The 27,711-nt window shown below is 45.9% G+C and overlaps 1 protein-coding gene and 1 long non-coding RNA gene across 2 annotated transcripts in view; one reads left to right on the top strand and one right to left on the bottom strand.

The window, feature by feature from the left end:
- The window catches only part of CELF2 (CUGBP, Elav-like family member 2), a 124,619-nt gene extending 105,059 nt beyond the window's left edge, over positions 1-19,560 (top strand). The window contains exons 9-11 of the mRNA XM_011974900.1: positions 4,311-4,508; positions 8,919-9,062; positions 12,032-19,560. Of these exons, the coding sequence (XP_011830290.1) occupies positions 4,311-4,508; positions 8,919-9,062; positions 12,032-12,159 (470 nt within the window). The 3' untranslated portion in view covers positions 12,160-19,560. The remainder of the gene's footprint in view (positions 1-4,310; positions 4,509-8,918; positions 9,063-12,031) is intronic.
- Positions 6-27,711, bottom strand: LOC105535705. Its single transcript, XR_001005484.1, has 3 exons — positions 27,615-27,711; positions 6,666-6,763; positions 6-2,359 (listed from the first exon to the last, which is right to left on the bottom strand). It is a non-coding gene; the product is annotated as an uncharacterized LOC105535705 (long non-coding RNA).

Genomic DNA, 27,711 nt, shown 5'->3' with positions numbered 1-27,711 from the left:
TACTGTTTTGAGTTGGATGTCCTTTTTATTCCCTTATACATTAATGAATCAAAGGGCTAAAAAACAGTACAATACCCTAAAAATGTAAGAATCATCAAGATCAGAAGAAGGAACACATGTGATTCACCATCAGAGTGTTCACCTCTGGATTTTTTCAGGGTTCCCTGAGCATGTTTTATATATTAACATCTGAACTAAGGTGAAGAACATACTTTTTCCACCCAAGAGTCTGTATCTGATTTTATGTGTTTCAGTGTATGTCAAGTGGCATCTTTATTTTTCCTTGTTTTATTGCATAATTCGAATGGTTTCCAAATGGCTTACCATATAGTGCTTAAAATTATGATTGTTTTAAGAAAACCAGCTGCAGATGCCTGGTGAAAAGCGTCTATGAAAATATTTTCCGTGAGAAGATGCTCCGGGCATATTTTTGTGGCTTGGCACTACTTGCATTGTGAAATTACTGTTTTAATCTGTATTCCTAGTATTTATAGTTTCCACAGCCCCACACAATGTGTGTGCCCTTAATAACACAGGCAGGTATATAAGTGACACCCAGTGTACATAGAGACATCTTCATCTACCCTAGTTCTAGAGATTTTATATTTAGCTTCTCATTTATCAACTTGTAGCTTAGAAGGATAATCCGTCATCTATACAGAGGAAAACTTACCCCAGTGAAGTGGTTACAAATCTGTGAGAATATTAAGACCTTCTCCCTTTTTCTTTGATTTGGGATAAAGCCTAGCAGGGCAGCTTGCAGTCAGTGTGGTCTGCTGTGGCACTTGGCTTGTGATTCTCCTTTTCAGTGTCATCTCCTTAGTCCCCCCAACAAAAAACATTCATGCTCATGTTTATGGGTTAGTCCTTCTGTGCCATGTTAACAAATTCAGCATCTCCCAGCTCCTGGGTCTCTACCGTAGACTGAGGGCCTCTGGAGAGGAATGAGGCAGAAGGCACTCAGTTGTCAGGCTGCATGCCGGCCCTCCCGAAGGGCCAGGTGCAGAGGCCTCCCTGCCGAGCACTGCCACACCTGTCACTTGCTTCCAGCCTTCCTCGTCTAAATAGCATGCATGGGAATGGAGATGATAATAATAAATGAGAGGAAACGGCTGATCCATTGGGCCATTTCAAGGAAAAGCCCTATTCTTTTAAGTGGAAGCATTTTATTCAACGTAACTTTCTTCACAGCTCTGCTTCTGTCATCCAGAGCTTTTAGAGGAAATCAAGTACCCACAGCCGGGTTGACAAACACTGTCTGTGATAGAATTAACCTAGAATAACATCAGGTGACTCACAGGAACTGTTCTCAGAGGTGGAATGCTGCCTCTGATTGTTCTTCAAATCCTACCATGTTTTCAGCTACTTTTCCACCCGGGACCTAGGACCCACCCTCCCAGATTTTCCATGATAGTTGTAGTTTAAAATATTCTCAGTGTGCTGGTACTTATTAGAACTTTTTTGTTCACATGGATGTTTATACCATGGAGGAGGCGAGCCCCTGGCTGAATAGGCCAAACCCTCCCCGTGTCCCCTGACTCGTCCCCCTTGAGCATCTGCATCCCTTGCTCATGGTACCGCCTCTGCCACCCCCCACCTTCCCCAGGAAAACAGGGCCGGCCACAGCTGTCTCCTACATGCACAGCACCAGCAGAAGTAAAAACGACCCTTCCGGAAAGCAGATTAGCTCTGAGGTGTAGTCCAGAGACACAGCCAGCCTTTGTGAAGTGGAGCCAGGAAAGAAGGATATGGCTGGAACGTCACTGGCTGGAGCTCCAAGCCTCACAATACCCTCTGAAACATCCATCCGGTATTTCAAGAGCAGGAGCTGCATTCTGCTTCTGCCCTGTAAGAGAAAAACATTTTTGGCAAAAGAGAGAGTTGGATAATTTTTCTGACCTGGAAATTAAAAACCAGCTGTGTACAGAGAAGGGAGTTGGGTCCCAGTGACCACTGCCATAAAATGCCTCGTGTGTATCTGGCGCTCTGGAGAAGCCAAGTCATGGAGGCTGCAAATCACAGGAAGGAGCCCCTGTGAGTCTCACATGACAGGGCCTGAAAACTCCCACCCTCAGCAGACAAGGCATCATGGCGGTGCAATGCTCCCCACCCCTCCATGGGAACCTGGAGGTGTCCATCAGAGAGGAGCTGCTGTCTTCAGCCCGTCCGCGTCTGGCAGCAAGGCCCGCGTGGCTTCGCAGGCTGCAAGTCACTCCCAGAACCTCATGCCTTGAGATCCAAGCAGAGCGGCGAGTCGCCACTCTTCTCCTGCCAGAATTTCCTCCACACAGGCATCTGCGTTTCTAAAGGACTGTGCCCAGAGCTCGATCATCTATAATCCACAGCACCTGTTAACAGCCTGGCCAAAGTGAGACCAACAGAATTTATCAGCGGCGTCCGGCCCTTCCCGAGTTACCCCTCTCACCTACCTCAAAAACACGGAAGTTCCTTTGCATCACACAAATAAATAGTGGGAGATGAGGATGAAATAAGACCACTGGAGGAAGACAGAAATGACTCTCCAGTCCTCTGGTGGCCACAGTAACAGGGACAGAGGGCAAGCACAGTGGCAGGGAGGTGGCTGTGATTTGCTGGTGTCCGAGGGATCATTTAGAGTAATTAGCACAGTCTGCATCCAAGCTCTTTGGACAGCTTTTACTTGCATGACCCAATGAAAACATTAATGAAAATCTCAATGATTTTCTTAATAGATAGACCCCTTCATAATAAGAAACAAAAGTAGACACAGCAGGGCCTCAGCTGGCAACACCTCTGAGCTGAGCCTGCACTCGGGAGGCTGCTCCTCCATTCTCACGCCATTCACACTCACCTCGCCACCCCTGCTCGGTGTCTGTTCTGAGCAGCACAGGAATACCCGAGGTGAGGCACAATGACAGTCCTCCACTGTTAAGCCATGGCCTAATTCATATCTTACACGTGTCCTTTTAATTGAAGAGGCGAAGTTGGCCAAATAGAAGCACAAGTGGAGTAAAGAGAACATTCCCCACCTGCTCCGTTAGGGCAGCAGCATGCTGGGCGTGTGGAGGTCACTCTGCTGCCGGACTCCCTGGTGTTTCCAGGCAGCCTTACCTTAGCTGTCCTCCATCGTCATTAGACTCCTTACCTATTTTTTCAGTTAGCCATTCTTGCTGTTTTCGTATATCCAATCTATAGCCCTACTTTCACTGAGATTTTCATGAATGTTTTCAGTAAGTTCTTCTCAGAAACAGATCTTTTCTTAAAGAATTGTGATCATAAAGGGACCCAGAGGCAATTGTGATGTCCCCTCCTCCATTTCCTGAGTTGATATGAAAGTTAGCACTCTATAAAGCGTTGCTGGCTTTGACTCAGTATTCAGGGAAAATGTGACAGTCAGCAACCCCAGTAGAGCCAAAGAGCAGCCAGGATACAAGGGGAGAAATCGAGTCTACTGGCCACCATCCCGTTCCCCTCAGGTGATAGCCAAGGTCCAGCCTGTAGACACGCCTGTCTCCGGCTGACTGAAAAACATGACCTGGAGCTCTTTCAGTGGCCGAAACCCCCGTCGCCACTTGGGCATGGGTGCACGCACAGAATAACTATTTGCTGCTGAAAACTGAACCACTTTGATACTGAATGAGTAGCTTCAGCTCTCTGCAACTGTGGGAAAGGTCCACATTTCTTCTGTGCCTCAATTCTTCATCAGCCAGGCTACTGACTCCTAAGGTCGTAGTCCCTGGCATCATCATTCAGCTGTTTAGAAAGCCCGTTTTCCCACACTGTAACTCCTGGAACTGCAGGTCCACTGGTTCCGAGAGTACAGAACTTGTCCTCTCCATCTCCTCATCACACGGCCTAAAGGAAAAAAGTTTTATTTCATCCTTTCCTCCTCAGCCCTGCAAGCCATCCCATAGTTCCTTAAAAAGCCAAATAAATGGATTTCAGTGTATATATTTTACAGGCCTCTGCTACTAAGGTTTTTTTTTAACATGCTCCTAAGCTCCCAGAAGCAAAAGGCTTTTACTTCCAAAAGATAACAACGGTACTTGCCAGTAGCACGCTGCATGGCATTGAGCTGTCTCGTCTCACTCGTGCCACAGTGCATTTGGATCACTGGCCTAGGGAGTGAGGGTTCTCATGGCTTAGGTCATTTTCCCCCATTGTCATGATTTATTTCTTCATGGTTTTATTTTTAGTTTCCTGTCGGTGTAATTGTGTGCTAGCTGCATGTACTTGCTGTTGTATTGTGTCAAATGATTCTCTAACTTCCTTTGGAAAGCACTAATGAATAAGTGCTGTTTCTCTTCTCTATTGTTGGGTTTTTTGTAAAGTTGCTCAAATGCTCTCAGGTATGGCGGCTCTGAATGGAGGACTTGGCGCCACAGGCTTGACGAATGGCACGGCTGGCACCATGGACGCCCTCACCCAGGCCTACTCAGGAATTCAGCAGTACGCAGCCGCCGCGCTGCCCACTCTGTACAGCCAGAGCCTGCTGCAGCAGCAGAGCGCTGCGGGCAGCCAGAAGGAAGGTAGGTGCCGCCTTGGCCCCAGGCAGGGCCTAGCCCAACTGGCAGCACTGGCCTCTAGAGCACGGTTAGAAGGTATCAAACTGAACCCATGTCATAATAGAAAGCAGCTGTTGTATGTGTTATTCGTGTTTAACAAAAAAACCTGAAAGCTGGGCATGGTGGCATACACCTGTAGTCCTAGCTACTTGGGAGGTTGAGATGGGAAGATCGCTCGAGCCCAGGAGCTGAGGCTGCAGTGAGCCATGGTCATGCCTGTGACTAGCCACTGCACTCCAGTCAGGGAACACAGACCCCTCTCTCTCAAACAACAGCAAAATCCTATTTCAGTCTTTCTCACTTGGTCTTATAGTTACCTTCTAATTTAATTTTTCATTCATCTCTTTAGATGAAGTTCTTGTCCATTGTATATTTATATACCAGTCTGGCTTTGTAGATAAATGGTGTTAATTTTTTCCCCCAGCTACATCTTCTGAAGGGTTATGGCATTTCTGCAGATCTAAGTCCAGGAAAGTTGACCACCTTTTTTGCAATCCCCAAATATCCTCTCACTGCTCACCCCCCTCCCATAATTAAGTTCTATAAACTATTAATTTCCCATCAACTACTTAATATTTGCTGCCTATAAAAAATTCCCAGCGACTTCCCTTTCCCAAGTCAGCACAGACCATCACCTTTTCCCGACACAGAAACTACTTGTTGGTGGAAGGGGATGGATGGCCACTGGCTTCTGTAGGGTGAAACACTCTCTGTCCTATGTTTGCCAGGGTTTTCGAGTCCACACATCCTGTGAGTGTGTGACTGCCTCTCAGTAGGTGATGGTTTTCAGGTGAATGATAAAGTGCACGGTTAGGATTGCCTTGGTCTTTGTTTAATTGGGGGTCTTCAGGGAAAGCAAGCAAGTGATCGATTGCCTTGCTTCTCTGCCAGTAAAGCAAAATAAACTCCAGGAAGTTAATGCTAAGAATAAATTAAAGCTAATTATGAAATGGTTCATGAGTAAGACCAAATAGGATCGTTGGTCATTCTTCCTTTTGATTCCTTCTTCCTTAATTGAAGCTCCTTTAGAGCAAAATCTGCTAAATGATTTTTTTTTTTCTGACTTGGTTAGATATGGAATAAAAAGCCAGAATAGAGAAGCACTAAGGGAGATTTTTTTAAGTTTCTTTCCCTTCTCTTTTATCCTCACCCCATAGTTCCAAACTGCTTTGTCTGAAGTGGGTTTTAAGAGAACACAGCTTAAAAGGTACTTACATTTTTTTTTTTTGAAAAAGGAAAGAAAAGGTTTTTTATTTGTATGAATAACATGGAGATCACTTTTAAAATGAAAAATATATGAAAGTCCAAGTTACTTTTCATTATGTCAACTTTGTCTTTACTCTTAGCTGTGACTATTATTATAGGCTTTTGAAACATGCACAGGTGTTCAGACAGCTGTGGTTCCCCAGGCTTGTGAAAGAGCCCCTACATCATAAACATCACTTGTCTTCCCCAGGAAAGGCCTGTGTGTGTTCCTTTGTCTGTGGTCTGAGTACCATGGTGACAAATGAAGGCAGAGAGCAGGACCCTGTAGGACGATGATATCCTCACACAGAGGCCAGAAGGCCAGTTCCCCACATGGTGGCCACCTCTCCGTTACAGAGCAGGACCTTCCAGTAAACTATGGAGCGGTTTAGGGATAAAGTCTGGGCCCTGAAACAACATGTTTCCGAGGTTTCACCTGAGCTCAATGCCCTCAACTTTCTCGCCTTGAGTTTTAGGGGTTACTGCTTAGCGCAGTAATTCCCCTTCTGAGATTAAGGTAAAATTGCCCAAAATAACCACTGTCCACCTCTGATTTAAGTGTGTGCGTTTTCAGTAGCATGCTTTCGGGTTTTTGATTTGTTCAGTGTTTCTTTGGAATCATCTCCCACCTTCTCATACCTCTCTTCTGATGCCCTTCTCTCCCAGTTAATACGTGCTCAAGAAATTTAAACCATCTTCATATTACTTTAAGTAAAACATAAATTTAAAAGCAAATGATGTCAGGCAGAGCAAAAAAACAGTAACAATGATGAATTCCAGATTTTCTACTCCACAGTTCTGTCCGAGGTTGCAAGACCTGGTGTGTTTTCCCCCAGACAGGAAGTGAGCCTCTGACGGCCCGCCTCTGTCCATTACCTGCAGGAGGCGAGTCCCGTGAGGAATGGGGACGCTGGTGTACTCGTACAGCTTTGTTCCTACAAACGTCCCCAGTGCTTTATGCCAGACCAAGTGCCCTGTGAGAAAGATAAAACATGAACACCCCAACAACCAGGACCAGTAGTGAGTGTAACAGAGAATCTAACAAGTGACAGTAACGTGCACCGGGAGAAATCTGATGAAGGGGTGACTTGTGAACAGGTGTTTCCCACTTCTAAAGGAAGAGCGATGACACACAGGTAGAATCCCGTTTTTAAAAAAGGTGTTTTATGTTTTCCTCTTCATCTCAGCCACCTTAGTTGCATACAAGGGAGGTTTTCCATATGAAATTTTTTTTCCCATTTTAAGATTAACTCAGGGCATATACGAAACCAAACTGTTTCTTGGTGATGGAAAAATTGGGGGATCTGTTTCAAGAGATGCTGCTGACATTTTTTCTTGGGAAGATCAGAAGCAAAAGGACAAAACCTACTTGTGTGTGTTTACTGGCCTCTTTGTTGGGCACAGACACATTCAGCACGAGCAACGTTCTAAAAGCCAGGATTACTCAGGCATACCCAGTCATCTGTCATGTGCACTGAAACTCTTATTTTCTCCCCGGCTTCAGGAGGTGAGGCGTACTTCACAGTTCCAACTGGGGCTCAATAACCCTCATTCATGCATTTGGATCTTTTGTGCAGTAGGAACGTGAAAGCTGGTAGCACCAAATCTGACCAGCAAACGTATCACCGAGGATGTGCACACACGGCAGCACTCAGACCATCCCTTTCCAGTATTTGGGTTTTGCATCTTTTCATGTTAAATTTTGATTCTCTTAAAACCAGAAAACATCTGGGGACCTAAGGCCCCCCCTACAATCGTGTCCCTTTAAAATAGACTCCTTCCCATGCTCTAGAATATGGGTATGTCCAAGGAAATGGAAGCAGTATGGAAAGTTAGAGTAGTCATGAAGACACACTTTTAAATGAGAAAGGAATACTTCATTTCTGTGGCTTCCATAGTTTGCCTCAAGAAGTTTTGTGAAAAGTCCCAATCATTAGGATACTTTCTTGTGATGTATCTTGTGGAGGCAGGGGAAGAAGCTTGGTCTGACATTTTTACAAAATTCTTTTTATCCCCATTTTAGTTTTCTTCATGCCACACACAGACACCCTTCCCACATTTAGGGACCCCAGTGCAGCTATCCCCTGGGGTTGCCTAGTTGGGCAGGCAGGCCCGTTCCTCTCCTGCGAAGGCCAGTTGAGGATTCCCGACCCACTGCAGAAGTCGCCCCACCAGTTCTGTGAGCGCCCCTCCTTGGAAGACTCCATGCCTGGAATGCCCAAGAAACAGTCAGCCCTCATGTCCCTCAGCTCATATTTATCCCATTTTGTGCTGCTTTTAACTTTCAAATGGTGCTCATATGGGTGGGGGAGAGTCAGGAGAGGAAAAGCGAGGGGAGCTTAGGAGCACTCACCTCTCCAGCCAGCGGGGCCAAGATCTCCATGCTGCCCTTGCTGCCTGTGTTTACTGGGAAAGGACAGGTGGACAGGCAGAGCTTGGCTTCCTTGGTCTTTGCCTAGCTTCTACATCGACTGCACTCATCTCCAAGGCTAACGCCCAGGGGAGTCATTCCTCTCAAAGTCGTGAGACTCAGGCTACCTTCTTTCCTTGTCTTGACTCATTGCCAGTCATTTCTAATAAAGATGATTATTAGACTGTGTGTTAAGAGATTTGGCAAATCAAAACTGGCTGGATAACTAGGCAAATGATAGAGAAATCTGAGCAGCATTACTGCTACATCCATTCTAAATTGTTACAATTTGCTTAGAATGCACAGAGCACCACCCTTTTTTTCTTCTCAGAGTCTGTCTGTACCTGAGAAAATCTGGCCACCCAGGAAAAACCCATGCCAAGATTACCTGCCCCCATTCTGCCCACTGTCACCTTCATCCCCATGAAGAGGTGACTGAAATGCATGCCAAGGGGCAGTAGTACCTGTGACTCACAGAAGACTGTCAGTGAAAAGGAAGCCATTCGTAGCCAGCATCTCTGGAAATCAGGAAAATCTGAAGGATGATTGCTTTCCTGAAAGGCACTCCAGCACTTGACATTTATCCATCTGTTTGTTTGTTCTTTGTAGGAAAGAAAGCTAAATGCTTAGCCTACCTGTTGTTAAAGTATTCCTAAGAAGGGACTTTGGAAACTAAGACTCAAGGGATACCTTACTCTGACTTTTTTTTTCCTCCTTAGGTCCAGAGGGGGCAAACCTCTTTATTTACCACCTTCCACAGGAATTTGGAGACCAGGACATTCTGCAGATGTTCATGCCTTTTGGAAATGTTATCTCTGCTAAAGTCTTCATTGACAAACAGACCAATCTGAGCAAGTGCTTTGGTATGCAAAAGAAACTAAGCTAGAATATTGCAGTAGGTTCCCAAGTGAAGAGTCATGGGAAGGAAAATGTGAGACAATTTCAGTCAGGATAGGGCGTTCCCCACGTAGTGGTGGGCTCTGATTTTCTGGATCCTTGTGAGCAGATTTGGGCAAAGAAAGAAAGGCTCTGGGAAATTAAAGTCGATGCCCATACATTAGGTAATCTTCTATACTATACTGTTAAGGAATCAAACCACATTTAGCTAATCTTTCCCACTAATTCCTTACCCCTCTGGGTTTAGTGCAATTCAGACACCATGGTGGTGGGCAACACCATATTGGGGGCTTATTGGCCTTGATGTAACACACACACAAAGACATTTTCACAGCCAGCCAGCCATTCATCAGCACCAACACACCCATGTGTTCAGGCTGCTGCGTGATCGCAGCTCCACGTGCCCGGGATAAGCGGTTGACAGATCTCACGGTTACGTAGCGCGCTGCATGACGGGATCTGAAGGGCCACAGTTGGGGAGTGGAATGGATGTGGAGTCCAGGGGCTGGGGCGGGGGCTGTGGGAATGAATGTGAAGTCCAGAGGTGTGCAGCTGTTATCAGAGCCTGAGCTGCCATGCCCCTTTCCTCAAGCAGTCTGGACTCTGCCTCCTGTGGTGTTTTTCGCTCCCTTAGGGAGTAAGGGATGCTCGCAGAGTGGACGGATGTTTTACACCAGGACAACAGCATTCATTAAATATATTCCTTCCTTCATTTTTCAAACCCTATTGGCCCCCAAAGCAGTTTACAGGCCAGGATGTTCAGAGTATATATTACTTGGCAAGCTCAGGGCCCAGTTTGAGTTAGAATATTCACTTTAATCACTCCTGCAATTTAATAATTCATGCCGATGGGAAATAGTAACAGCATAAAACCCAGTTAGTTAGGTAGGGCTGGAGGAAACACACAGAATTGTGTGCTATAAAGGAAAATAGCAAAGGGAGGGTGGTTCTCAAACTTAACACTGGCTGGCAATGAGGAACCAGTTCAAAGAGAATGTTTTGGCTTCTAAAACTCTATTATCATAAGGTCTAATTTGTGCTATCACCCAGGAAGGTCTGAAGGCACCGTTAAAGGACACCGCATGTCAGCCACTTACAGTCACCACGCTACCCTAGCGGCAAGGCTGTCAGCCGGAACCCATTAGGCTGCTGCTGTGGCAACTGTATAAACCCCTCTGTGACAGTTCAGTAGAGAGGGATATGCAAATCAAATCATTATGGGGGGGGTGTGTTTGAGCAGGAGCCTACTTTAGGGAGGCTTCCCTACACGGTTTACAAGGCTTTGAGGCAGACTTTTGTGTTTTTCACAGCTAAACAATATTCTAGGTTTATTTGGAAGGGAATTCTGCTTCATGATTTGATTTGAGAAAATATTTACTTCCTTGCAAACAGATTGTTTATCAGCCTACAACCTCCTTAACCATGTGCTCATACTGACGTAAACCATAGCTGTTAGTGTCAGCAGATGATTCTTGAGCATGATGGACTGGTTTCCATTTTTGTGAAATGCTATAGCACCCAGGTTGCTCGGTGAGCCAGCCGCATTTCTTAGGGCTGCCAGTCATAAGGTGGTGCCCTGTTCCTTCCTAGTTCTTGGCCAGGGTTTGTTATCCATCTCACCTTTGTCCACTTCCATTCTGTAACTATCTTGCTGTTCTTTGGTAAAGTACCCAGAGGGAAAGGAAAGTCAGAGCAAAACTCTTGGATCCCAGATCACATTTATTGGGAATGAGACTTAATAAAAATTTAAACAGCCACTTTGCAATCCAGCCTGCCTCTGAAAAGCTGCTCAGTGTTATGCCACATGCCCATTTTTATCAGCTGAGAACTGTGCAGAAAAGTCATGTCCTCTTCTTCCTCCTCTAGTTTGTAAAGGAATTTTCTCTTTAATAGCAGATGGATAGAGGTGCTCAGCATAGAACCTTCTGAACAGCTGACGTTTAGACCTAAATGTAAATCAGAACAATAGCTTCCTGTCACCACTTGCATCAGCACCCTTTACAGCCTTGCCGTACCTCTGCTGCCGCCTCCCCCGGGGCTGGAACAGACTCTGGGACCGAGATCCTCTTGTCACTGGGTCTTTGCAGTTCTTTTTCAAAAGCTTGCCCTCCCTGCTGTTTTTGGTGGTGGTTGTTGCTACAGAGTAAGAAATGGGGACTTCTCTTCAGATGATTAAGCTCTAAGCCGTTGACTGGGTATCCCCGAGACTCTGGGAGATGCCAGGGAGCAATTTCCTTTCTGCTGAATTTACTGGAGCTTTGGAAATGGCAAGTGAGATAAGGAGAAAGGCCCAGCACTTCCCTAGTCTCCTTGGTAATAACTCCAAGTGGGTAAAAATCAAGTATGAGTTATTCTAGGGTTTATTCGCTAATTGACCCATCCTCCAGCCAAACAGGTGTAGGCTCTGTGTGACGGACGATGGAGAGCTGGAGTGAGAGGCCGGGACTTGGCAGTATCTGCTGTTCTCCAGCCCCTCCCTTCCCAAGCCTGCCTGTTGGCCTCACCTGGCTGGGACACGTGAGCCCCTAGGGGCCCCCACAGCCCTTAAATATTTATACCACTGCTTGTATGAGTAGCATATATGGACCTGGGGTTCTTTTGGAGAGATACTAAAGGACTTGAAACACAATGATTTGAGCGAGTTCAATAAGTGGAACTGAATTCAGCCAAACAACTGAGGTTTCCGTGTTCTGGGGAGGGGTGTGTGCTCCATGATGCCACAGTTCCAGTCCAGCCAGCTGCTCCACAGCTGCTCAGTGGGCACGTTCCATCAGCCACTCACGGTGGACTCACCATCAGTTCGGCGGAGCTGTGCTGGGCCCGTGGGGCTGGCGCCTCATGCTGGCTCTCCAGCCCTCCCCAGAGCCCCGGCCCCCTTTTCTGGTTTCTGCTGGGCTGCCTCTCCAGCCTGACTCCCTGTCTCGGTATTTTCCAGGTTTTGTTAGCTACGACAATCCAGTCTCTGCACAAGCTGCTATCCAGGCTATGAATGGCTTTCAGATCGGCATGAAACGCTTGAAGGTGCAGCTGAAGCGTTCCAAAAACGACAGCAAACCTTACTGATCCTAACCCCAGAGGCTCCCTGCTCTCATTTTAGCTTTCTTAGGGTAAGTCCCACGAGCCAGCCTGTCTCAACAGGGAAGGCAGAGGAGGACCACATTGCCAACTTTTACCAAGAGAGACGGTTATTTTTACAATAAGGCCTCCATGTCCCCCACCCACTTCCCCTACCCAGTTTGCCATAATTAAAACTTGGGCTACCTTGTTTCTATTGAGTAAATTCCTTCTCCAGTTGTGCCACTGTATTCTCCTTTGTTTTGCAATTTGAATCTCCTTTTACCTTTTTTTTAATTTTTTTTCATTTTTGCTTTTTTAAAGAGAAGCATATACACAAATAAATGGCATCTTGAGAATTTAAAAGGCAAACAAACGCTAATGTGCAATTCTAACTCTGAAACCACTGGTGCCCCGAGAGCACTGCCTGGAGAATTCACCCCTCCTTGCCCGGCGCCCGCCCCCGGAGGGAGGGCCCAGTGCTTAGAGGTTAACGTGGTGGCCTAGGAGAGGGAGAAGCCAGGAGAAGCACTTACTCCAACCACACGTCTTTCCACTACATCGGCTTGTTTTACTAAGTAGGATTTTATTTTAGGGTTCAAAGAAACATGACATTTATTGGTCAAATGATTACACTGGTTGTCTATTTTGTTATTGTTTTATTTTAGTTTTTAGAAAGGATTAATGTACAAAAAGATTTAGAGATCTGTTTCTTAAAGCTACAGGGTTTAAAAATAAAAATGAGTGAAAATACTTGATGTTTCTTGAAAGATAAATTTAATAATAATAAATACATAAATACATAAATAAAAAAGAAAGCCACAGGCCTGTAAATTTTATTTGTAAAAAAGCATTTCTATTTTTATACAAAATTTTTACTGCCTCAGAAATAATGGAAGTTATTTATTGCCTATTGTTAACTTATTGGGTACCTAAAGAGCAGTTCTCTGTCTAGCTAGAACCTTCTGAAGTAGTCTCTAGAGGAATTGTTCTAGGAATGGGCTTTTTTTCACCGTTGAACCCTAGACCTAAAGTTCATGCTTTATCCTCTCGTTGTTTGTATCTGTCTGATGATTTTGTTTGTAACTTCCATTATCTAGTTTACAGTTCAGTCGTCTGACTTTCCCCGTATGTCACATTTGTTGAAACTGGACCCTCTCCCCCTGTCCCTCACCCCAAAACACCCGGAATCCATCCCCTTTCACTCTCTCCAGATGGATTCTCTTGGGGTTTCATTGTGCTGTGGATAAAGAGTGTAAGAAATGCAAATTATGTGAATGGCTCGGAGACTCCCTAATGACCTAAGATTTGCATTAGTTTTTCTCCTGCACCCTTAAAAGTGATTTTGTTGCTGCTGCATAGATTCTGTGTAACTTTTTACTCTTCCTTGTTTTTTCCCTAGACATCTTCATGCCCGTTAGTTCATCGTTTGCCTAGCATGTCCCTGTGGCGTCTCAAAAAAAAGTTTCATCGTCCCGTCATTGTTTCTGATGTCTTTCTGACCTCACATCATATTTGGTTCTCCTACTGACCTTTGATCTAGTTTGACCTTTGAAATTTGCATGTGACCTCATCTAGCTATGAATTCTGGGAAGTCAATGTGAAAAACATTGCTGCATTCATGCAAGACTGAAATTTATTATTAGACAAATTCATTATAGAAAAAAAACCTGTGGCAAAAACGTTTCTTTCTTTTTTTTTCTTTTCCTAAAACAGACTTGAAAGTATTATACAGGGATTGGCATTCTTCCCGGTCACTGGTAACAATAGCAATATGTGTCCAGGGACACAGAATGTTGGTTTCTAACAGACTACTTCCAAAAACAGTTTGAGAAAAAAACTGTCTGATTTTAAGTCTCTAGAGGTCTGTAATAGTTTTTACATTTTTCAGGCAGTGTAAAGTTTTTTGATAAGGCCATTTTAGGTGGCTCACTTTCTCATTAAGATATATATATAGAACCACTTTTTGTAGATTAGTATAAGAAAAATATTTACCCTGTTTTGGGGCAAATGCTACCTATTTGTGTCACCTTTTGCTGAACTCACAGTTAGACAATCCATGGTTTAATGCACATGAAATTACCTATATTTTATACTGTTTCAATGTACAGGAGAAAGGTTACTGTAAACTGTGTTATGTTGGTGCTTCTGTGAATTAAGTTGTGGTTTCATCATGAGTCTTAATGTTCTTTGTTGATAAGACAAGTTTAGAATTGGTTTACTTAATACAAAAAAAAAAAAGAATTTCAAAAAAAAAAGTTGTTTGCTTAAAAAAAATTTCATGTGAGGGGAAAAAAAAAAACCTATTCCAGAATAAGTTTTGTGTTGGCTTGTGAAGCATTGATGTCATTTTTTTTAATTGTGGACTATTTAGATGTGTTTGTGTTCAGCAAAATGTGATCTGTTTTTTTCTTTTAAAGAAAAAAAGTGAAAATATATAGTGCCAAATTCCAAAGGTACTTCCTTCCTAGAGCTTCAGTGTGTTTCTTGTGAGAAGTAATTTGATAACATGGGTATTTTATTATGTGTTTTGTATAAATCCCTAATATTTAAAAAAACAAAAAACAAAAAAAGGTTAAAAAGTTTGTTAACTTGCTATCCTGTGGTCTTGTTGCCTGAAATTGTTATTGTTTGTTATTTCTCTCTGATGTTTTTTGTAAGACATTGTATAAGTGCCCATGTCCCACTTTTTTAACCACTCCGCACATCAGTGCTGTGAAGGCAACCTCACCATGTATTTTCTTCATAATCTATGGAAACCTCTAAGGTGAGAAAGTTTTGAACTTTTAACCCTTTCTACCCAGAGCTATCTGGAATGTTGATAACTTTTTATACCGTCACGATTTGAGTTTGTTTTGGGGTGTTTCCAATTTGGATTTTTTTCCCCTGCATCTATCCTCTAAGTTGTTTCGGTTTGACTACTTTGTTCTTTGGTTAAGATCCATAAGAAAACAATTCCACGAGGCCAATCTAAAGGGAAAAAATCCTACACTACTTTTGATTATTTCTCATTTTGGGGAACAGAATTCCTAATGTGCTACTAGAATTCCTTCTTCCGTTTTAACGAGTAATTGGATAAAGCCTGAGGGAAAACAGAGGTAGATTCAGCACCTAACAATCCTGTATGCTTTTTAGTGCTATGTCCTAGTCTAGAATATTTTCATATACCTTGCAGTAAAACGACTTTGTGGCAGGACAGTCTTTTGAGGGGTTTTGTTTCTGTTTCTTAAATACTCCTAAATAATATTTCTAATCAGCCATTAGGATGGGGCATCTCCAACCCCAGTAGGTACCTCTGAATATACCAGGTGTCTGGAGTTAGAAGCCCATAGCCCTTTTTTTAATTGAACACATTTAAAGGGGACTGACCATCCAAGTAAAGCTCAGTTCTTTATCACAATGTACTGACCAAATACCTAGCACCAGTTCCAATACCTAGCACCAGTTCCTGCTGCCACTTTTTAAAGTGCCATACGACTTTTTATGAACAGGTACCTTGCTGTCTTGACAAATCCTAATGTCACACCTACAGCCCCAGTACAAGCTCCAGCCTTCCTCTTCGGCATGCCCTGGAAGCTTCTTGGCCTCAGCTCCCCTTCCCCGCTCAGCACCCTGTTAGGATCAGTGTGTGTGGATGGGATAGCCCTGGGATGGAAAGGACTAGCCTCTACTGATGCAAAAAACAAAAAGCAACACAAACGTTTCCTTCTTATAGCACATGCACTTACAGTGACATGATTTGTATTATCCTCACATGTGTTTACTACTGCTGGGGCCTTCCTTCATCCTCTGAGGGCTATTTTGTACTTCCTGCAGCAATCAGCTTAATAACAACCGTTATTGCACCTGTCTCTCTCCGAGAACACGGTGTGTCTCGACACATACATGGAAACACAAGAGCCCGCCACTTGAATTTCTAAGACCATTTCATCCTGAAACTCTTTATCAATTACCTAAATCTCAATGAAAAACAATTCTGATTTCTTTCCTGAAGCAGACTCCCCTCCCCATTTCCCTCTCAACCCACCTGCATGCATCTCCCCCAGAGGAAACACTGAGCAGGGGACAGGAGGCTCAGGACGGGCCCTCTGAGTCGAGTGTTCCTTCTTCACAAGTCACCAAAAGAGAGGACATAAGTGGGAAAGTCCTTTTTTGCCCTTCTCCAAAAAACAAACCTTTCACAGAGACAAACTGTCCTTCTATCCACTTTATCTTTTACTATCAAAAGGAAAAAGCTGCAAGGGTGCAAAGGGCCTGTGCCAGAAGAAAACACACACAGGGAAACCGCTTTTTTTAATCAAGTGTAGAGAATAGTCATTTTTAATCTAAATTAGAGAATTGTGATACAATGGCAGTCCTCAAAGGCGTAACGAGTTCATCTTTCTTTCACCATAGGGGTTATAGTTGGCTTGTGCTACTCTGGAATCATTTTACTGTTTGTTTTTATTATCTTAAGTGCTAATTAAAAAAAAATAAAATTTTAAAAAAACCTGTAGTTTCATTACCTTTTTGAATAATGTCATACAAAAAATGTATGTTTTTTTGTGCTGTGAGAATTGATGTTTGTAGATTAATAATCATTTTGTTTAGAATTACAAAATAGTTTTTAAATATCGTCTGAGAAAAGCCAAAGTTAATGCAACCTAGTGGAAACTGTAAGACCATTTGAGTATTGTTTGTTTTATTGATGCATTTGGATTTTGTTGTTTGATGGAATTTGAGCCAAAAAAAACATACGCAGGCTTTCCTATTTCTACAACTGATTGTACTTACGCATTTTGTACCAGTGGAACTTTTTATACTGGAGATTAAAAAAAAAATGGAAATTTTTGTGGCTTGCTCTGGTGGGCCCCTGACAATGACTGATTTCAAGTTTGATTTCGGGTTGATAGAAAGAAAGTTGCTTTTCTTTTGAGAATTAAAAACTTTGGCTTGATTTCTTTTTTCCCTTTGCTTATACCTAGCATTAGAATTTTGTCTTAAAATAACAGCGGTAAGTTTCACTTTTTATTCTGTATTGTGCAGTTACACAATAAGGTAATTAGATTTAGAAGTACTCAGTCACTTTAAGTGGATAAATGTATTAGTTAAAACTTTAGGGTTTGCTTTTTTGCTGTTTAGATCAAAGTTTTTTCTGATTCTTCTGTCCTCATTGTGAACATAACCGTGTAGTTGAAACAGTCAAACTTATTTTTGTAATGTATGTTATTGTGTGATGCAGTTTTTTGCTTCTGTCTCCAATATTAAACCATTTTCCTAATACTTGTTTCTCTCTCTGCGTGTTGTATTGTTGGTAGTCATTATGTGTTGGTGATACATCTGCACACCTCACTGTTTCACGTATCTGTTTTTTTCTCTATGTTGTGTAAAAAGATACAGTCGATTCCACTTAAGTGAATATCTGATTTGGTAAAGAGGAAACTGCACACCAGCCACCTTTGATTTATGTACAACCGCCCACGTGAACTCCTGCTTCCAAGATTTATACACTTTTTTCCTACAGTTCACCTCAGTAACTGCCTTCGGGGTTGGATTTGCCAAGGTGTTTTACGGTCTTTTGACCACACAGGTTAATTTCCCCTTCTCTCCCCGCCCTCATGAGTCTATCCACACAGTTCTTAACATACATTCCAAACTGCTGCTGGGGTTTCCTCTCTACACCCACGAGGCCAAACCCACATCATTACAGTCCTACTCTTCTTAGACACTAATCACCTTTCTAAAAGAGGTGAGTTCTCCAGGGAAGAAAAATAAACTTAGCCGGTGAAAAGGGTTAAACTTAAGTCTATTTGTTGCCATCAGTCAAAAGATATGTATAGAAAAGTCATTTAAATTATTTATTTCTACAAGCTAATTGAATCCAGGAGCAGCTTTAATTATTAACACTAACGGAAGAGAAAAGAAGTATTTCCAAGGGCTCAAATGGAAGCTGTCCTCAGTCCGGTGGAGGCAGGGGGAGGTAAAGTTTCTCACACTCAAGTCGTCTTCATAGTTTACTGTCCTTTTCCAAACAAAAGCTAATAATGCCATACACATCCACACACTCCCTCCTGGATGAACCTAAGTCTCGTCCCCACTGTCACCCTAAGGCCAGTTATCAAAAACTGTTCCTTCTCTGCCCTCAAAGACTGAAGCCGCAGGCCCTGTTCTGCCTCTGCTCAGGAATCTGATTGCTCTTAAAGTGCTCTTACAAGATTCCGTCGATGTTTGCTCCCTCTGTCTTATCTCTCCTTCCAGTATTTTCAGACGCACAAGCTCTGACTCAGGCCACCCAGCACCTGGCAGCCTTCCTCTGGGTGCCAGTGAAATCTCTCCCAGTAGGTGCTCAGGCTCTTCACCCTCTCGTTGCAGCAGCCCCTCTGGCCCGAGATTGTATTTTCTAGTCTGCTCAACAACAGAGGGGCCTGGCGAGGTGGAGGAAGGGAGGCTCCCTCCCCGGGGCTGGCCGCCTCAGTGATGGTGATGCCACCAGCTCCAGCCTGCATGGATGGAGCTCACTTCCTGCCACCACTTCTGCTTTCAGTCTCCTCATAGCCTTCGGCAGTCTCCTCTGAAAACACACTGCCTATGTAGTGGGAAAGGATGGCTAAGGGTGTGAATTCTTTTTATTAGGGAGGTGGGAGGGGATGTTGGGAGGTATGGGGGGGTGATTAAATTATTTCCAAGGTGCAAGTGTTTATTTTTCAAATCTATAAGTACATAGATCCACCATTTTGGCACAAGACAAAATACTCATGCTAAGCAAAGGAAGACAAAGACAAAGCCAGTTTTTGTTGCTTTTCTAAAGCAACAAATAATTCTCCAAAGGAGGGGATGAAAATGCTAGTTCCTTTAAGCACTTATGACTATCAAGTTGGTCCCTGCTTAAATTCATACCCATAGTTTTGAGTCGGTATGACCCCGCTGCAGTGTGAGCAAGGTGAATCCGTGTGCCATGCAACGACCACCTTGGGATACTGCAGCACCATCAACATCCGCCTTGCTGATGGAAGCCACACACGCTGCCCAGCCCACAGCAGTTGCACGCACCCGATGGGCTCGGACTCTTAGCTGGCAGGCTAGGACACACAGTGAACATAAATGTACTGTGAATCGTTCCTGATAAGTGAATAAAACATTGTGACCAAACAATCAGCTTATTCACTTATCAGGAATCGACTGTTCTGCTAATTTGCTGTTGTTGTTTTTCATCTCTGTTGTAGTTCACTATTTTTGCTGTGTTCTGTTCTCTCATGCTTGGGCAAATCACTGGGAATATTATCTTCATGTGACCATGAAACGTTTCTATTGAGTGAAAATGATATCTTAACAAAATCTATGCACTTGCTATCAGGAACACAATACTGGATGTGTCTTATATATATTGAACTATATAGTACTCGATTTCTTAAATAAAGCTTAAGAAAGGACTTGTTGTGTGTAAAGTTAATGTGATTATTTTTCAAAGCAGTGTTTCTAAGGGGTATTTTTGTTCTTTTAAGTCTTGAGTGATACAGGATATTTTTCATTAAAATTATATCACTGGCTTTATGACTTAATATTCAATAAATTGACTTTGGAAACAAAAGTTCTCCGGAGTGCATTTGAGCCAAGAGACCTCTGGAAGTCCACCCCCTGCCTCATGACCACGGCGAGTCTCTACCCACGCACCGTGGGGGGCAGAACAGAGCAGTCCCTTCATGGCCAAAAAGCCCACTAGGAGGCACCCAGAGTCCGCCCCAACCTACAAAACCCGACTGCCTTCCTGGATGTGATCTCTTTAGGCCCAGAAGAAAGGGGACCAAAGAGAAAGGCAGATCCAGGAATAATGCTGGTTTGTGTCAATACTTTGCCAGAATGATGTGGCAGTGAAAGCATGCCCTGCTGGAGAACAATAGCCACCCTATTCAGGACCGCAGAATGAGAGGCAGCAAGAGAAGGCATTTGATCATGCAGGATGAGAAGGGTAATGTTTCAAAGCGCTATGTGAGAGAGAGACATCCTATAACAGTTGCAGCGCTTAAACGGGAGGCCTGCTGCTTGGTCCTTTGAAGGAATATTTTTGAAATTTTTCCTGCAGGCCATAAGTTTGAACAGAATGGCATTTTCTGTTGGATTCCTTTTTTTGCTTCAGGGTTTTATGTTGGATTTGTTTTTCTAGCTTAATGTTTGATTCTGAGAAAAACTCCTGAACTTCTACTTGCAAAATGGCACAAGCATCCTGATCCTTTATGAAGCAAATCTTATTCATCCCTGGTAATGAGGCACAGAAAGAGCAGCTAATGAAAACCCACAGATAATCCAGAATAATTCTTCCATTCTCTGCCTTCTCCCACCACAAACCTCCTCCTATTCATAAATTTCTCACAAAAAGAGAAGCTTCTAATGAAAGTGAGGGAGCAGGGAAAGAGCCAAGAAGCAGGAAAAGGCAGCCAAAGCCAAGGGCCTGGAGAGGGGGCACCTGCTGGTGCTGCGCAGCCACCTGGGAAGCGCTTAACATTGGGAGACCCACGGTCCGTGAGACCTGGGCGCGGGTGCTGCCTGCCTGTGAGGAGCCCTTCACAGTCCTCCCTTGCCAGTCAGGCACCCAGCTAGAACACACCCCTTCTGTAAAGGGCACACAGCCGAGGGCATCATGGGTAGGAGGGCACTGAGTCAGGGAAGGAGGAATAAGACCAACACATTCCCCTGTTGGTGTGCAGCCCTGACTGCAGAGTCCCCCATGTCTCCCTAAGCAGGGGCTGCCCGCTGGGAGACCAGCACAGAGTGACAGGTGGAGGCAGCTGGAAGTCATCTGCCGGGCAGGAGCTGCTTTCTGAGGAACACTCCATGTCTTGTAACCTGTCTCTACTGGTCAGCAAAGCACCCTGGCACCAGCTTCCACGTGCCTGCATCAGGAGGGTGTTTAAGACAAACTACACACACACAGTGTTCTCCAGCTGGTCACTTACAGCAGAAGCCGCACATAAGAATCCCCAGTTGTGAGACACTGGAGGATCCTTCTCTCATGAAGCTGCTGTGCCCTGTATAGAAAGTCCTCAGGTGCATTCTCTGGGAGGCCAGACTGCCTCAATGTGAATGCCAGCTCTACCACTAATTACCCAGGGAACCTCTGTGCCTGAATTTCCTCATTAGCACAAGGAGGGTAAAAATAATACCTAACGCATGGGGTTGTCATGAGGATCAACTAAGCCAATACACGGAAAAAGATGTGCTTAGGGTCCACGGCGCTGTGAGCACGAGGCCGGGCCGCAGGTGAATCGGAACAGCCACACCTACAGACAGGGCAGCTGAACTCACCTCTACTGGCCTGGCCTCTCACCTTCTCCCAGCAGGTGTCCGCTTAGCCACCTGCAGAGAGCCCCACAGAGCTCCCTGGGTTCCCTGGGGAACTACAGGCATGGTCTGACCAGAAAGTACAGTTCTTCCAGCAGAGCTCTCTGCACTGACAAGTCCCAGAACAGGCCTTTCCCCTTCAGAGACACTGGCCACTCTAGTGGCACCTTCCCTTACAGGCTCACACACCACACAGCTCCAGGAAGTCACCAACTCATCCCACGCTAGGAAAAGGAAATGATTCCGCACTCGAATCCACCCCTTCCTACCTGTATTATATTTAGGCATCACTTCCCCAAAAGAAAAGCCTAGCTGTCCAGTTTGAGTCCAAGGCAGGAATGACAAGGTCACCTGTAGATTTGTCTATAACAAGCCTGTAGGTTCCAGGCCCTTCCAAGGCAAAGTGGTGCTCAACAGCAACCTGAATGGGTGTATGACCACCTCAGGACAGCAGAAGCCGCACTTCTGAAACAAGCGCAGGCACACAGATGCGGCCAGGCAGAGAGCACCCGACCCCCACCCCCCATCCTCACTCTGCTCCCAATTCACCACAGGCACTATGCTTTTGTTTTCGTTCTTTGGTGATCCATGCAGAAGTTTAGAAAAATTATTTTGCTACTAAAAGCACAAAAATGAAAAGTAATTGCTTTAGCAGAGGGTGACTCTTCAGAGAGACTCGCCATTACCTAAGCCCTGTGGCAAACTGTTACGGTCTCCAGAGTCATTCTCCCCTTCCCTCCTCTCTCCACCCCTTTCTAGCTTCCCGCATTCTTTGCGATGCAGCAGAACATTTGCTATATATGGTGTGCTGTTTCCATGTCACATGTGTCTGTCTCCTCAGCTAGACCATGAGCTCTCTGAAGGAAGCGACTGTGTCTCATCCATCACTGGATCCCCCGTGCCTTGCACAGTACCTGCCATCTAGTCAGGGTTCAAACATGCTGGCTGGTTGAGGAGACTCCGGGAAGCAGCAGTGAGCATGCCGGGGCTGGGGACAAGCCTTCCTTATTCAATTGTGGATGGGCTCAGGAGGGTGGAAACTAGAGACCTCCTGGCGAAAGTCAGGAGCCACAATGGCAGGGGGCCGAGGGCACGAGTGGGAACGAGGGAGAACCACTGCGGCGAGCCCCCTATGCAGGCTCTACCTGGTGGCCCCAAAACTCCTCAGCTAAGAGGCCCCAAATGGAAGACTTGCCTGCTATGAGGTCAAGCCACCTCAGATGTCCCGTCATCTCTTTCTGCACCCACTCGGGAACATTTTCTATCTAGGGACTGCCCCTCAACAGAAGTTTAACATCTCAGAGATCAGAAGGGCCCTAGAACTAAGTCCACATGAACAGAAACCGTGGAGACAGGGGCCTGACTCAGGCATTCCTGAGAAGCGGATCCGCTCCCTTTCCATCTCCTGCAGCAGCTCCTGCTGGGCCTGGCAAGTGAGTGCCTGGGGCAGGATGGGGCCGACACCAGCTCCCGCCCTACACAGCACAACCAAGCCATTCAAACAGACTTGGACAGGCGCAAGGTCCCTGCTGCTGCAGGGATGCCATTCGGCGGCAGGCATGCAGGACACGGGCTTGGATCCTAGTTCTGTGTCCCAACACATCAATAGCTACCACGGAGCGAGGGTGTACGCCACTAATCATTCATTTGTCCAAAACACGCATTAAAGAGCTACCCTATGGCAGGCATTCCGGTAGGGCGGTGGGTACAGACAGTTAACACGTCATACCCCTCCCTCTAAGAGTCTGGCCATAATTAGCTTCTCTGCCAAATAAGGGAAAATAGGTAAGCAAGTGGATGGTCCAGGCAAACCTCTCTCCCTGCACAGCAGACACTGCATCCCAGGGCACCCACACAGATTACGTGCTCAGAGAGACAGTTCTGTGGGACACTCTGCCTTAGCTGAGCTCACCGTTGCTCAGACTCACCATCGCCCTGCTGGAGCTTAAACGGCTGTCCTGGGGGAGGATGAAAGACAGTGGGAGACAGGGCAAGAAGCTCCCTAAAGCTTCTACACAACAATATCTCCACTGAGGCCAGAGCTGACCAAAGCGGCCCAAGTGCTCCAGAGTCACGCTTCCCAACCACCCAACTATGACACATTCTCCCCCGTCTACAAAATGGGATCCAACCAACAGCTTCACACCTTTAAAAACTATGAACTGAAACAAATGCTGGGCACCTTCCCCTCAAGGAACACAATGAGGCTGGGTAGGTGGGTAGGGGAGATGTAAGGGAGGACAGGGCCTCTGTGGGCCTGAGGGGCAGCGCTCTGGCAAGAGAAGAATGCTCTGCTGAGCTGACGCTGCAGTCACCACCCACCTGGAGCTCCACGACCCCATGCCCCGCCAGCCCAGCTCTGCCCGCTTTCTATCCCCTACTGACTGCATCCCCCCGGAGATGCCCCTTCAGCCTCTCCCACAGTGTCAGCACATCGCCATTCGCAGCCTCAACTTCTGCCCAGTAGCAATAAAATGTTGGTACCCACTTGCCTGCCTTCCCTGGCACACAACGCTCTGCAGAGCAGGTGTCAGAGAAGGGGAGGTTCCCAACTCAACTCCCCTGGCCCTGAGAGGAGAGGGCCAGGCAAGCAGCCCCTCAGGTTGGCCAGACAAGGAAATATTGGTGACCTGTCATTCATGAACGTGATTATAAATATATGTCATACCCCTCTACAATTAAAACCATCCAGGTTAAAATTTGAATAATTCACAAACTTACAGTGTGGTATGAATTTGGAAACATTGATCTGAAGTAATGTTTTCCAAATTCTATTCTACAGACATTACCCTGCAAGATAATCTATGGGAAAAATAAGTTCGGCAGCCAAGAAGGTGTGAGGAGTGCTGTTAACCCAATCCTCCTGGAAGCTGCCCATGTGCAGTCACTTAGGAAAGCTCTGGGACAGCTCTGCACCCTGCAGCAAAGACCTACCTAGTTCACCTTGTTCAGCCCAGTGCAAGGTGTGCTTTCATTTCTTGAAACTCTCATCCTATGATACCTATTAACCAGAGAGGTGATGCGGTGCGGTAGGGAAGCACGCGGACTTCGGAACAAGGCTGCCTGGGTTGACTGTGGCTCTGCCACTTACTAGCTTGAACCTTGAGCAAGTTCCTCAATTTTATCTGTGAAACACAGGACACCAACAGCCGCACCTACCTATGTGCGAACTATTCCTAACAGCATTTATAACACAACAAGCTCTAGAGAGGTGTTTATGAACAGCCAACAGAACTAGTGTTCTAAGACACACGTTGGGAAACACTAATAGAGAACTGGAAGCCCTATAGAATTCTAGAGATGTCGTCTCTCCATAAGATTACAGACTGGTAGGGGAAAGGGTATGTAATTATGACTCAACATGTTAAGTCACGACCAAGGAGTATGTGCGGACTTTGGAACCCAAAGAAGGGAAGGAACTGCATTTCTAATGGTGAGGAAGGTTACAGGAAAGAATCTACGGCCAAATTGACAGAATTGACAGAAATCCCAAAACATGAGCAGGATTTCACCACGCAGAAAAGTAGAGGATGACTGTGGCAAATAAAAAGTAGGTGCACAGTATGGCTGGGGACAGCGAGAAACCCAATTTGACTGGAGTGGACAGGAGCCGGAAGACGGGATGACGCACTTCACTGGAAACACGCTGACGCTAGGTTGCTACAGGCCTCGCCTTCCAAATTAGGGAGCTTGGGACCTCAGTCTACAGGAAATAAGGAGCACCAACGTCAAAAACAACCAGCCAACCAAGGAAGGATCAGAGTCGCAAGTGAACTGAGTAGAAGAGGAACAGACTAGGCGCAAGGAGACATGTTTCAAGGAAATTAAACCAGTTCAGGTAAGCAGAGATGAAAGAGGCAATTAGACCAGACAAGGGGAAAAAGGGCTGAGAGGTATTTCAAACACAGCAAAATATTGGGTGTGACATTTAGAGAAAGCTTAGATATGACCCCCCCAAAAAAAATGGGGGATGGGGCAGCATTCGAAGTGGGTAATGGAGAAAACCACGGCTGTAGCAAAGGTCCTCGAGATGGACACAGCAGTAGCAGCAGCATGTCCTGGGAAGCGGTGGGTGATAACTTGGGCTCATGTCAGGTTCAAATTCATCCTGGTCTTCTTCCCAGGTGGGGCCAGCTAAGATGTGGGCAATTTGAGTAACTGGGCGGGAAGCAGTTATAGGAATGCTGGGCTCGCCCTGCAAGACTGTCAGAGCGGGAACGGGCTTGGACCGAGCATCACTTCCAGTAAGATCCAGGCTGATGGCGTTTTATTTCTCCCCTCCCAGAAAGGACTCCACAGGGGTACTCTGGATGAGCTGAGCCATTAACTTTGGGAGTCCAGATCCCTTTTAGGAGCCCATTTTGCCCCCCGGAGACCTTCCTCCTCTTCCCCACTTGCTGACAGAAGCCTGGGATGTCTATCCAAAGGAGACGGTTTAGTCCTTTCTCTCTCTTCCACACGGGCCACAAAATTGCCAAGCTCCATCTGCACCCATGAAACTACATTGTGACATGGCCACTTGACATGAGAATATAGTGACATAGCCAAATGTATAGGCTAGTGTGTTTTCAACATTTATTTTCTTACCAGCAATGATGCTCAAATACTCTCACCCTATCTCTAACGCCCCTCACGCTCTTAATCACATCCTCAGCCTAATCGCATCCTTGGGCTTCACTCAGGGATAAGGATAAAGTTCAGGGATGCATTTTGGGCCAGCAAAGTCCACTGTACACATTACATGAAAATTTTTTTTAAAAAAAATTCTTTTTTCTTGTTGTCCTATGTCAGGATGGCTGCAACAAAACCAAAACAAAATTTCCTACCCCAAGCTGTGATTCTTTCCATCTCCACCTGGGTCAGCCAAATCTCCAGGTAGTATTAGCTCATCTAATTAGCTGCCTTTCCTCTCTTGCAGCTGAAAACCACACCCAGAGCACATCAGTCATGTCCGGCCCTGGGTGAAAGCCCCGTTCTCTTCCTGCTGACGTTCCACTTTGAAGCTAATTGCCCTGGCCAAGAACACACAGCTGCCAGTGTGACGCTGAAGTACACTACTACCTGGTGTTTTGCCCGCCAGTTCCGGGCATCCAGGCGTTTCCTGGTCAACTGCTGGAGACACCTGAGCACCACCCTGTGCCAGCTGCAGGGCCCAGACCAGTGTTGTGCCACCTCGCTCTCTCAGGCTGCACCTGCCATCCGCTATGATCCTCAAAACCGGGAAGGGCTCTCTGCTCCAAAAACTTCCTTCCTAACAAGCTCCACTGATAAATTAAAGGCTTCATTCCCCCATCAGATAAAAGGCTAAAACGCAATGAATGATCCCAGAAAAAGTTAAATAACCGTTCCACCTGGAAACTTGAACAGCCCTTCTTGGCAAGGTGATTTTAATCAAACAGAATTAGGAGACACAGAGAGCCTGGAAGAGGCAAGTGGGAGGATGTGGTCGGGGACTGCCCAGAGACAAATCACTTCTACCACCGCTGGCATATGGCGCCTTTGCTATGTGCCAGGCACGGCGCTGGATGGGCTCTTTGTGCATTATCTCATTTACGCAGCAGTGACCCAGTGAAGTGGGCATTATTTCCATTTCGTAGGAGAGCAAACGAGTTCAGATGTGAAGTATCGGTCTACGGCCAAACAGCCACTAATCGGCATAGCGTAAGCGTTACGTTCCACAAGTTCCCTGACGGCCATCTGGGCGCACAGGTGGTGACAGCCTGGGTCATCCCACTCCCACTGGATGCGCCCTGGTAGCGACCGGGGCACAGTCCACTTGGCAAGGAGGCTCCCCCATGGGCGCAGGACACGGGGCAGGGCTGGTCACAGCCATTAGTTCGTTGACCTTGGCCTCAAATGCTAGCTGCAACCCCCGTGAGCCGGGGATACCCTGGCGGAGTGCATGCACGCGTCGTGGCCTCCCCGCGCTAGCCGGGCGCGCGTGACTGTCTAATGGGGCCGGCGCCAGCGTCCCACACCGCGAACTCAGACGAGCGAGGACAGAAATGGTTTCTCCACTCACAACCGCTCCTTTGCACTCACATCCCGTCGGTTTCGGTGTCCCCGGGCTGGGACATTAGGTTCCGCAGGCCTGGCCCTAAGCGTCGGCGGGAGGTGGGGGAGTGGGGCGCGGGTGGTGCGTGGCTTACCTGGCGTTAGATTGGGATCCCGCGCGGCCGGCTCCCTCTTCCCCTTCACGGCAGCGTCCTCGTGCTGCTACTCGGTGGGTCGGCCCTAGCCCCTACC

Source organism: Mandrillus leucophaeus, unplaced genomic scaffold, assembly GCF_000951045.1.
Source record: "Mandrillus leucophaeus isolate KB7577 unplaced genomic scaffold, Mleu.le_1.0 Scaffold15, whole genome shotgun sequence".
Lineage (NCBI taxonomy): Eukaryota > Metazoa > Chordata > Mammalia > Primates > Cercopithecidae > Mandrillus > Mandrillus leucophaeus.
The sequence above is the reverse complement of the archived record's forward strand: the minus strand, read 5'-3'. Positions and strand labels throughout refer to the sequence as shown.